At 28.3% G+C, this 12,706-nt stretch overlaps 1 protein-coding gene across 2 annotated transcripts; it reads left to right on the forward strand.

Annotated features, from left to right (window-relative positions):
* The first annotated feature begins 4,906 nt into the window (after positions 1–4,906).
* On the forward strand, positions 4,907–10,210 carry LOC107633141 (mini zinc finger protein 3). 2 transcript variants are annotated; one of them, XM_016336783.3, is made up of 2 exons: positions 4,907–5,503; positions 9,935–10,210. In XM_016336783.3, the coding sequence occupies exons 1-2, from the start codon at positions 5,250–5,252 to the stop codon at positions 9,954–9,956; spliced, it is 276 nt and encodes a 91-aa protein (XP_016192269.1). In that variant the 5' UTR covers positions 4,907–5,249; the 3' UTR covers positions 9,957–10,210. The 2 variants fall into 2 exon arrangements, with proteins under 2 accessions (XP_016192269.1, XP_016192265.1); XM_016336779.3 differs by lacking the exon at positions 9,935–10,210 and adding an exon at positions 8,460–8,787 and having other exon boundaries at positions 4,910–5,503.
* The last annotated feature ends 2,496 nt before the right edge of the window (positions 10,211–12,706 follow it).

Below are 12,706 nucleotides of genomic sequence, written 5' to 3' on the forward strand. Positions count from 1 at the left end.
CTGAATGAATGAAACTTCGAATTCATTGTTCCCTCACATACCCACCACAACATTATGCTAACCAAATTAATAAAATAAATAATCTCTTATAATGTCATATTAATTCCTTAGTGGCCTACGTTGCATGTTGTCCTGATTTTAGATGAAGGAACATTAACTATAGGGGATTCAATTGGACCCCTTTGAATAGTCCTACACCCATTTTGGTTCACAAAACAGATTGAAAATATCGACCCCTTCCTCCACTTGGATACATATTCTTTGATTTAGCCCTATTACATTTATTTTTCACATTGTGACAACAATGTGTGAATCGGCATTAGTGTTGTTTCAATCTGCAGAGATAGAAGAGAGGTAGATCGTACTTTTTTCCTGCTTCCAATCAAAGTGAGATATTCTCCAGAAAGTGGTCCCCTGTGCAGTTTCCAATGTGAGTTTTCTGTGTCGGCCAGCTTGGATATTAAAAGCAAAAAAAAAAGTCTATTGGCTTCATAGCTTGAGAACTAAACTAGTGATGAAGTTATTAGTTTATTGATTTACTAGTGTAATCAGTAAATTATTAATTAAATTATTTAAATTATAATTAATAAATATAAATTTAAAATATAATTTAATTTATATATATTATTATTATAAAAAAAGATAAATATAATAAAAATTAGTTTGAAAAAATTAAACTGCTGATAATTAAAAAGATAGTTAAAAAATTTTTTAATTTGTCCTGATAATTAAACTGCTGTATATGTAAGAGGATTTAAATTTAAATCTAATTAAAAAAAATTTTATTAACTTGTGATTTTAATCTATTCTATTTAATTTTGATAGATTTTTTTTTTAAATTGTACCAGTTGGATTTAAAATTCGATTTATTGATTTTTCGGTTGAATAAATGGATTCGATTCGATTTTAACAATTATGATTGGATACAAATATTTTAAAAGTATATAAATAGTAATAAGTAACTCAAAGAAAAATAGAAACAAAAAAACTAAAGAAACTTTTAATTAATAATTTGTATATTAAACAAAAATACTTCTTAATTATTTTGTAAAAATAAAAAATCTAATTGAAAATGTTTTGAGGGAAAAAGAATTCTTTGTGTTTAGGTCCCTCACTCCCTTGTACAAATTTTGCCATACACCAAGAAAAGAGATGAGTAGATATTAATCACAAAAAGAAGCATAATAAATCAACTTTCAAATAGTTAATATTAATTAATTTTTTAGTTATTTTAAAAATTTAAAATTTAAGATTAAAATTTATAATTTATAATTTAAGATTTAAAATCTTATAATTTAACCTCTTTGTTTTGGGTGGTGAAAGGCACCCCCTAATAGAGAGGATTCGTTGGGTATAATAAACAAATTCTATTGGGCCTTGACAATGATGACCATGCACCCCACACACACCAAATTCCATTTGGGAATTGGGCCTTCCACTAACATCCCAAACTCCCCATCCAGTTGTTGCTATCATTTCTTTTTACAACTCCCCAATTTTGTTTTTTCAAAAAGAAAGAGTATCACATGGTATTGATTGGCACTTCCAACATGATGAAATTATTCATCATTCATGCCAGTTTTAAAGCACACCAGAGTTCAGATATTCTTATGTTTATAGAAGATGGAAGAACAAATTAAATTAAATTAAAGTGGGGGGAAAAGTGACCCCTACACACATGGAATAATGCACAATGGAATGTAACAGCCACACACACTTCCATCACTTTACTTCACCTTTGCCATAAAACGACATACATATATATTAGTATTACATCATCCACACACATGCACCGTAATATTTCAAGGCTATTCACATTCTCATTGCTGCCTAATCTATATTCTAGATTGCAATTTGCAAACCCTCAATTTTTTTAGTTATATGCATTTTCACTCATTTAAGAGTTATGCATGTACGTCATTCTGACTTTTACTTATTGTAAAATAATGGATTTAATTTAATCTTAAAATGTTTAAATTTGTTAATATTATAAGGCTAAATGATTAACCGATAAAATCCCAAAATAATATTGATTTATCCGATAAAATATTCTTATTGATTTATGTTGTTATATATTCATATTGACCGTTTCAAACTTATCTTTTTGACTTTTAGTCCTTCTGGCTATATATAATATATAATATATTCTACTTCTAATATTTAATTTACTCCAAAATATATTATATGATGGAAAAGCTTAGAGTGCAGATATTTTTAGTGAAAAAATTCTCAAAATCCAATAATCGAGTATTAAATTAATGAAATTAGAGGTTCAAAGTTTAAATATTTAACTGAAATTTAATTAAATTAAAATAAATATTAAATATAATAAAATAATATATTTATATATAAAATATATATATTTTTTAAAATAATTTTTATATTTTATAATTTTAAATTAATTAATTACTAAAAAATTGGGTTGGTTGAATTGATTTATCAGTTCTTTATCATTTTCTTCTATTTAGTTAGTCAACTAACAATTAATTTTTTTTACCTTGAATCGGATATGTCTGGTGATTAATTTTTGATTAATTCAATCAAACCGACTAATTCAATTTAATTCTATTCTTAGCACCATGAAAGAAAATGACGAGTTAAATTAGTATTAATTCAAATGTAAAACAATTATAAAAGAAATCAACTTCTATTAATTGAATGGTCAGTTTATTCATTTGTTTAAATAAGTGTTGGAGATTCGAATTTCACTTTATTTATATATATATAAATACAGTAATTCATTGATCAGCAATAAATTTTAAATGAAATTTAAACCTAGACAAATTAATCATTGACCTGTCAGACACAATAATATTGTGGGACACAAAAAAAAAAAGTTATAAAAGAAAATATTGGTCACTTTAACACTTAATTTTAGTATATTGGAGTGGGTCTAATTTGATACTTCAAAGACAGAATGTCATGGCCCTTGAAACTGTGTCACACACGACAACTCTTGTATGATTCTGATAATTACAAGACTATACCATTCATCAATCCAACACTCTTAAGTCTTAATATAACGTGAATGACAACCCCTTCTCTCTTTGAAGCAATCCAAGAACAATCACAGACTCTTCAAATTGAAACATTATTAGTTTAATTTTCATCAGTTTTCAACATGCCTTTGGAAATTTATGAGGAACAGCAAAATATAACAAAACAAATAATAAAGATGTAGCCGGCTTTGCACAAACATATATAGAATAAGATCTGATCGAATAATGAAGATCAGATGAGGATCTTATTGGGCAGAAGAATGGCTGGAAAAAAGTTATGGGAATACAGACATATATATGTAATTGATTTGAAAGGTGAGGATTCTTGAATTATATATATATATGGCGTATGCATCATGAATGAATCGTGACATATGACCAAGGAGGGCATGATCGTAGCCTCCACCACCTCCATATCCAAACTAAATTAAAAGAAGTATAGAAAGGACAAACCCACAAATGGGGTACTAACATGTGCACATTATGAGAAAAATGACACAAGACAAGACTCCTCCTTCTCAATCAGATGTTGACATACATCCCTTATTTTACCTTCATTTTATATTTTATATGTATTCGACCAATTATTATAAAACAAAAGGAATATATGGTTAGACATAAAAATAAAAGGATATATGTAGTGAATAATAATTAATTATTGTCTAATATATATGTTTTTGTATTTGAATTTTGCGAAGAGCTAGCTATCATGAGTCTCGTGAGACCAATATCTAAAAAAGAATCTCACGTCTAATGACCAATACATAAAAAAGATTCTTATAATATCTTTGAGCTCTTTTACCATATAAATTGATTTTTGTAGTGATGATTTTTTTTAAGATTTTATAGCTCATTAGTTATTACATTAATGCTTTTGCTGAGAAACTGCATGTAGAAGGTTTTGACCGACAAAAAAGTCGAGTAATAAAGTGCTATTGAGTGAAGTGCCACAGAATAAAATTACTAGAACATACACGAACTTTTAAAGAGAGATATTATATTAAGAATCTTACAGGATAAATACTTAAGAAAGAATTTCACATCGAAAAATTAACTTTTACACTGTATGAATTAATTTTGGTGGTAACAATTCTCCGAAAATTTGATATCTGATTGTATTAGCTGCTTGGTTTGGGAGGGATAGGTGAGCTATCAATTCTGGAAGACAATTGGAGGGCTATAAGGACAAGCATTCCCTCCTTCACTTCCCATTTTAAGTTTTGTCCGTTTCTCAATCAGAGGGAGCCACATAGCTGTACTCACACACACACACACTTGCCTTTACTTATGACTTATTATTTATCACTTTCAATTCAAAAGAAACACATACATAACATGATCATCTTTGTGCAAGTCCATTTCGACCTCTTTATTTCTATGCCATTATACCCAACAATCAAAAGAATATCAAACCATCATGTGTTTTAATAAATAGCAATTAAAATGCAATATTAAAATATTACCTTTTCCTCTCTTATATAGAACATTAAGCTAGAGTTTCTTTTATTTATTTCATAAACATTATTTATACCCTTTTTTGATAAAGTTTAAAAATTATGATACTCATCATAAATATTGTGGACTACAATAATCAACAAGTAGTTCTCTTTTTGAAGACGACAATGAGTCAAATTAAGTTAGTCGAGTCCTACTAATATCGGACTAATCAAATAGTCAAATAGTCTTGAAGTTTAAATTAAAATAAATAAAAGAGACCATATCATTATTGTCTTTTAAATTGAATTAATTAAGAATAAAGTGACAGCTTAATTTTTGAAGTGGACAAATCTGTATTAAAAAAAAATGAAAATTATTAAATAAATTTCTGACGTTGGAGACATTAAATAAAAATAATAAAAAAAAGAAAAAAAATGCTCCTATTCCGTGAGTAGCTAAACAAAGGTATGTATATAGGTGTGCATAAAGCACAGTAATGGTTCCTCGTGTCGAAATACATGAGCACGAAAAGGTCGGTACAAACATGGCTACTGATTCTTGATATACACATAAACATAAACAATCAATCACGTTCCAATTTTTTGATCTCTGAATCTGAGCCACAGAGGCAGTGCTTTAACCTTTAAAGTTGCCCCCTTTTACCCCCCTCTACTCCTTAATTTCCATTTATAAGATCTAGCTAGGGTTAGGGTTATCCTTCGTCCACTAATAACCACCGACATATATGTCTGTTATTGTTTTCAAGGCTCTGCCCTAATCTAGAAAGAATTCAACTTGTTGGGGCAATCAAGCATGAAAAAGCGGCAAGTGGTGATGGTGAGAAGAGATGCTTCTGCTTCGGATAATAATAACAATAATAATAATAATGTTGTTAAGTACGGAGAGTGTTTGAAGAATCATGCTGCCAATAGCGGAGGATATGCCGTGGATGGTTGCAGAGAGTTCATGGCTAGCGCCGCCGAGGGAACCACCGGGGCTCTTACCTGCGCCGCTTGTGGCTGCCATAGAAACTTCCATAGAAGAAAGGAACTAGCTGCACCATCCAGGTAGCTGCTACCTCCTTTCTTTCTTTCTTAACAGACATGGATACTTCAATTCTACTTAGAAACTGCTACTGCTTCAATTATCTAGTTTTATTATTATTATTATTATTCAATTGTGGGGATTCTTGTTTTGTTATTGTTAAAGAGGGGTTTGATTTATTGATGGGGCTCATCAATGTGTAGAGTTCCATTTTGCTTTGTTGTATGTTGAAATTTTAATACAAAAGTGTGGACTTATTTTTAGGCAGGACTATTATTATGATAAAACAAATTAAATATATATGGTGGGGATCCTAGATTCTTAGGGGAAATGTTACTTTAAGTAGCCATCATTTTGTAATTCTATTCACGCTTTTGTCCTAAAGTAAGAACAAATTAAAAATCAATGGCACGCAAATTTGAATTTCTGATGAAACAAATAATTAACATTACCAGAGTAATTAGTGAAGTGAATCATAACTTTGCGTTATTGTTTTGCTGCAGAGACTTAACTTTTAAAGCAGTTATTAATCATTGACTCAATATCAGAGACTTTAAGTTATGAGAAAACGATCGATCAACAACTTGATCCTTTATCCCAATTCCCAAATAAAGTAGACAATTTAGGGTATGGCTAAAATAGATCTACACATTAATTCAAGCTTTAAATTTTCTTATATATGTATGTATATTTGTCTTGGTATCATAGTTAACCGGTCCTGCTTTCATATTAATTAATTGTAGCAGAGACCTATATGTTCAGATCTAAAACTCTTATTAGTAACCACTCTTATGAAGACAAATTTTAGCCGAGTATTATTATATAATTTGGTTTAATATAATATATATTTCAATATTTTAGTTAACATTTTTACATAAAAAAAAATTTATGTGAATATCTAACTATTTATATGTCAAAATTAGAGTGAATGGTGAAAATGATAGAGGATAAAGCACACAAGGCTCTAACCTTACTCTAACCAAATGCTTTGTATACCCATTTCTTTCTTATTGTATTTATCTATTTGTTTGGCACTTTTGATGTGCAGAAGTAGAATTACGGATATCTCATTTAAACCTGAATCTACTTGTAAAACTATATTCATTCTCATTTCTAAGTACTCTAGAATAACAATTCCTAGTTTTCTACCTTCATCAATTTTTTAACTTCGCAGACAAAAAAAGTTGTTACATTACATTATGAGATAGCACAATGTCTATCTAGTTATCAGAAAAAAAAAAAGATTTTAATTGTATTGAAATTATTAATCTATCAGAGATGAGATATGATTATTTATGTGTCTTTTTTTTATGTGTTTAAATTTTTAAAAGAAGTAGTATCATAATAATATGTAAAAAAATTATTTGCACACCAAAATTAAATACTAAAATTAGTCATTATATATTTATAGATGTTTAATTTAATTTATTTTTAATATATATTTTATATTTTAATGTGTATTTTACTCTAATAGTTGATTTTGATAACATGTACACATAACATGGTTATATAACCTAAAAATTTAGAATTTTATTCTTTTTGACCCAAAAATTTTTTTTGACATGATATAGCATTAAAAACTTTCTTATATTATTGTTTACTACTGAGTAAGCTATTTGCGATTTTTCTTGTATTGATCTATTAGAATGATAGAAAAATTGCTTACAGTGCTAAAGATGATATGAACAGTGATGATATGAACAATTTACACTGCCATTGATCATGGATCAGCTGAAAAGAAAGAAACAAATATATATATACACATGTATGCATGGTTAGGAATGGTAAAAGTTAGAGAGTACAGAGTACTTGTTCAATTATAATGTGTATAGTATTATTAGAATGATTCTATTCTTTTGATGGTTCAATTGTTTCTATTGTATATAGTATATAATTGCATGCGGCCTATAACTTTTATATGTGATTTCTGAACTCCAAAGAGTAAAGACTGAGTTATATGATAAGCACGCACGTACTAGCACCAGTACTGTTGCATATGCATATACCTTGAGACTCATCACAAAAGTAGTGTGTATGGTTTAGTTAACAATTTGGACCACAAAAGCAATTACACACTGCCTAACCAACCAAAATCTATACATATGCATGCTTCTCCATTCTTGGTGCATCTTCACGCTAGGTTCTATTCAATCATATCTTCAATATTATTGGATCAACCTTCAATTTTAGTTAGGTACATGAATTAATGTTCCAGAAAAAAAATGAAGGAATTCATGGAAACTTATTTTCAGTTAAATATATATTAATCACTAATGAAATATTTGCTTAAAATTTGGTTAATAATCAGATTTATACTCGTGAGAAAGCGTATCGAATCTGTAGATAGATATAAAACAAAACATTATTATATGTGTATATATTATTATATGTACTATTTATTCTATAATGCGTGTTAGAACAAAAGAAAAAAGTTATATGGTCAATTTTTTATTGACAAAATAAAATATTAGTTTATATTAATTTAAATATAAGACAAATATAAAAAAATGTTGGTTACTTGACATTTTTTTTATCAAAGGCTCTTAATTGATTAGTGTATAAATATATATTAGTAGTCTACTTACATAATTAGAATTAGTTTATGCAGTTGACTGAATTTAACTACTCTAATTTTAACAGTACCAGTATCAATACACTACTCTAACTTTAACCGTATCAGTACACTATTCTACTCTACCGAATAATAAAGGTGTAAATACTCAGTCTAAGTTACCCACATCACTTTTATTTATAAGACTCAAATTCACATATTTTCTGGAAAAAAAAATTTCAAGTTACTTTATTTTAACCAACCAGCCAACTATATTAAAAGTGTGTGAGACTGTATATATATTACATACATAAATATATAATATTTTATTTAGTGATTAATTTTTTAGTATACATATAATATTAATATATTAATATATATGATGATCTGGCATATTGAACCTAATTTGAAAATATTATTTGATGTAGACAAAATATATGGGAGACATAGGCAATCACTTAGTCACTATAGAAGCTTGGGATTGGTATATATTGTAGGGACCGTGAAGAATGCGTGGGAAGATAGAAAGGATGATTAAATCAACAAGAACAATGCATGTGAGCCCATAATTAAGTATAAGAACATGGTTGGCGATATATGGCTGGCTTTCAAATATATAATTGTATGTCTATGCTTTTATTTGTCTCGGATAGGGTTTGATAAGAGTGCATGTCTTTCTTTTGCCTCCTTCCCCTACCTAGCTAACTCATCATAATTATATTTTTAATGCAATATCCCTTCTAAATTAATTAATAATTCAATCTGACCACGAATATTCTCATGCCAATGAATCTCATGAAAAGCATACAAATCCCCTATCTGGATTTTATTTGCTTTATAGGCTATACCATATATATATATGCTTCTATCTCCACTATATTATGTCTCTTATATATGTATATATTTCCATAATAGAAGAAACAATAATGACAACCACAAGCTAAGTGATTATTGAGTCAAGTGGTACCCTTTTTTTATATTGTTTATATCAAGATAAATGACAGCTCCCCGACCTCCATATGAAATTGATTATTGTATCAATTTGATTTCATATAGTTGACTTTGGTTAAACTTGATGAGTTATTGGTATCAATGTAATTTAATTTATTATGTATCTATTGATTTGTATTTTTAATATTTTTACTTTTTAGAGAGATAACTATTATACATGCTCTTCGCATGATTTTAGATATTTATTCATAATTATTTAATCACAATTTATTTTTTTGCTGGTGTGATAATACATAATTAAATGTGTAAATATATTTAACTACTTAGTGAAATGATAAGAAACAAACGATGAAATTGACTTTAAATAATATTGATAATAATATTAAAAATATAATCGTCTGTGTCTTCTTTTATCAATTTAATTTTTTTAAAAAGAATAATTTATGACATAATATTCGAATTTCTATCACAGATCTTTATTGATGACCTCAGAAAAAAAATTTAATATAAAACAAACACAAAAAAAAAATGCTTATACAAAAATTTATATAAATATAAAAGAAGTTCTTGCGTAAAAAAGTGTTAGAATTAGAATTATATCAAATTTCAGAGACCAGCGCTTTCATTAAAATCTAGTCAATATTTAACTATTAAAAAAAATGTGTAATTCCACTATATTAGAAATATTAATGATGACTAATTAATGACTATAAATCATAAAATGCGCTAGTCTTCTAATACTACTGTTATAATTATTCATATGTCTTTCTCTACCAATTTAAATTTTTAAAAAAAAAATAGTTTGAGGACGATAGCATATTCCTTTACGCATAGTATTGATCAAAGTTCAAAGGAAAAACTTGGAATACAGAGATTATGCATTTAACCGAGTGATGATGTGATAATTGATAATGAATTTGATGAGAAAGCTAAGAAATTGAATTGTATGTAGGAATGAGGACAATATCATGTGATGGTGGCCTGGTGATGAATGCGTGATGTAGCACATGAAATAAACAGTGAAGTTTGCTGTGTTATACTGTTTATTACATAAGGAATCTGATGGGGCCTTAGGCTGTTTTTTACATAGGGAGGGGATTGGCCTATATATATGTTGAAGGCGTAGTGTCTTTAATTTTCACTGTTTGGAGCTTGGAGTGTTTGAGGCCAACTTTGTCCGTTGCCAATTCCCCTTAACACCATTATTTATGTTTCGTACGGACATCAAATTCTATCATATCATATCACAATAATTGCACCATCGCAATAATAATAATCACTGCAGCCTGCTGCAGAATGAATGATGAATGTTACAATAACGCCATTATTCATTCTGCAGCTTGGCTTAAAATAGCAAAAGGCGGCCATGGATTCAGTTACTACTCACTGTCACAATTTCAAATCATCAACAGCCTAATATATATATGCCTTAGGTAGGTACTTCTCGATCTTAAGCCCAATGCAGATAATAGGTATATGTATGATTGATTAGAAATAACTCAGTATTCAAACAAATATCCTTTGTCGCTTACCTAACTATTTTAACCTTATTTATTTATTCAGAATAAATACATTATCCCTAGTTGCAAATAATATAATTTATATATTGATCAACACAACAAATATTTGTCTAATAAAATAGATTATGTGTAAAACAAATATATTTTAGGAATAATATTTTATTATTATTATTCTATATATTTAATAAATAAAAAACTATAGATTTATAGGTTTATAATAATATCTATTAATATTTACGGGAGGAATGCTAAGAGCCAATAAATTTTATAATTTGTAGTCATCAATTAATCATCACTAATATTTTTAATAGTGTGAAATTACATTTAATAATATAAGATTGCTTACTTTCTTTTGGCTAGTTAAGTACTGGCCAAATTTTAACTATAGACTTATACAGTAATATTTTTACTGCAACACAATTGGAATGCCAAGTGTGGAAGAAACATTTTTTTTTTATTTTTTGAAATTGATATTGCTTCCTCCCTTTTTATAATATTCGTTTACTAATTTAGCCTACTATCATTAAATTTACAAAGGATGCATAAAGTTTTCAAGTATATTTTTACTCGATATTAACTATTAAGCATACTAAAAATAAAAAATATTAACATAAAAAATCAGTTATTAAATATAAAAATTTTAATAAATATTTTTATATTCAATCTTTGTACCTTGAAAAAATTTGATATTTCTCCGGATAGGGTAGAGTTAGGGTTGAGAGATTTTCAACCCACCAATAGAATAAGGTAGGATAGAGTTTTAATAAAATTTTTAACCCGCGAGTAGGATTAGAGTAGAGTCCAAACCCTACCCTACCCTACCCATTGCTAGCCTTACTTGATCATGAATAGACATACTTTAGTACCTGTACAAATAATTAGAGTAGTGATATATTATATAGACAGAACTCACAGAAGAAATTTCACAACTCTGGATTATAACTATAATCTATAACCACTTAACCAGTGTTAATAGGTACTAAAGTTTGGTGATTATGTCATGTCCCAAGCCAATAAAAGAAGAATTCAAGGACTACCCTAAGCCTACAAGTAGGCAGGACGTTCAGTTATAATGTCTGGGTTGGCAATCTTGGATGCCCCTACTCCCAACAAGTTGTTGGTCAGGATCGTAAAACTATCACTGTTTGGTCATAAGGATAATCGTTTTTATCTTATTAGGTTAGAGCCTTTCTTAAACCACTAACGGCCGGGGGTTACCCGCGATTGGTAATGGCATAACCAGAAGGGGAGTAGGGGAGACAGGGTTAAGCAAGTCATTTCATGAAGAAAAGTTTATATAATATATAGTAGTATTTAAAGTTCATAAAAAAAAGAAAAAAAAAAAGAAAAAAAAAGAAAAGTAGAATGTAAAACTTTATATCAAAATCCCAACAAGTAGTTAATCATACAAATAAGTATGCATTTATATTCTTGCCGAATAACATGTACATTGGTTCACATTATTTTAATAACAATATGACATTTTTAATGAAAATCAACATTTATGACTTCATTCCCAAAATAATTTTTCAATTCAGTAATTTTTTTGTCTCAAAAATCATCCACAATTTTTTTCCTTTTTCTTCTATGATTTCAACACCTTGAACAAAAGGAGAAAGAAAGGGGGGAGGGGGGAAGACCTCTAAAAAAGTAGGTACCAGAAATAAAATATGAAAAGTACTAAGGAATCAGTAAATTTTGTGATTTGTAATCATTAATTAATTATTATTAGTATTTTTAATAGTGTACCTCATTATTTTTTTTCCTGATTAAACGCTGGCCAAATCTAAATAAAAATGCTAACCCGTAGATTTTTTCATAGAATATTTTGTTCTAATCTTGTGTAGAATTAAAATGTTTGTAACGTCAAAAGAAAATGTGTGTTAAAGAATTTTGGTAAGTGCGGTAAAGGAGAGTTGCAGTAAAAAAGAGCTTTTATTTACATATAAAACATATAAATCATTTTTATTATTTAAAATCAAATTTAAAAAATTCACATTCTTTCAGTTAACTCCTCTCTCTTCCTAACATTATTACTGATGTGATGATACAATATGAAATGAATAGATGGAGCAAAAATTCTTGTTGGTTAAGGTAGAAATTCTGGTGTTTATCATTGGGCCTAGGTAATTTGAAATGGGCCAAACGGGGCCGTATTATCCGCAACAAGCTGATAGAGTCTGTATGAATGACCAAAAAGCTAG

Source organism: Arachis ipaensis, chromosome B1 (genome assembly GCF_059453495.1).
Source record: "Arachis ipaensis isolate K30076 ecotype BB chromosome B1, ASM5945349v1, whole genome shotgun sequence".
Lineage (NCBI taxonomy): Eukaryota > Viridiplantae > Streptophyta > Magnoliopsida > Fabales > Fabaceae > Arachis > Arachis ipaensis.

What these genes read in the sequence shown, in the direction of transcription:
- LOC107633141 (XM_016336783.3), top strand. Translation starts at nt 5,250, where the DNA reads ATGAAAAAGCGGCAAGTGGTGATGGTGAGAAGAGATGCTTCTGCTTCG. An exon ending in GAACTAGCTGCACCATCCAG is followed by an intron (nt 5,504 to 9,934) that starts GTAGCTGCTACC and finishes AATTGTATGTAG; the next exon opens with GAATGAGGACAATATCATGT.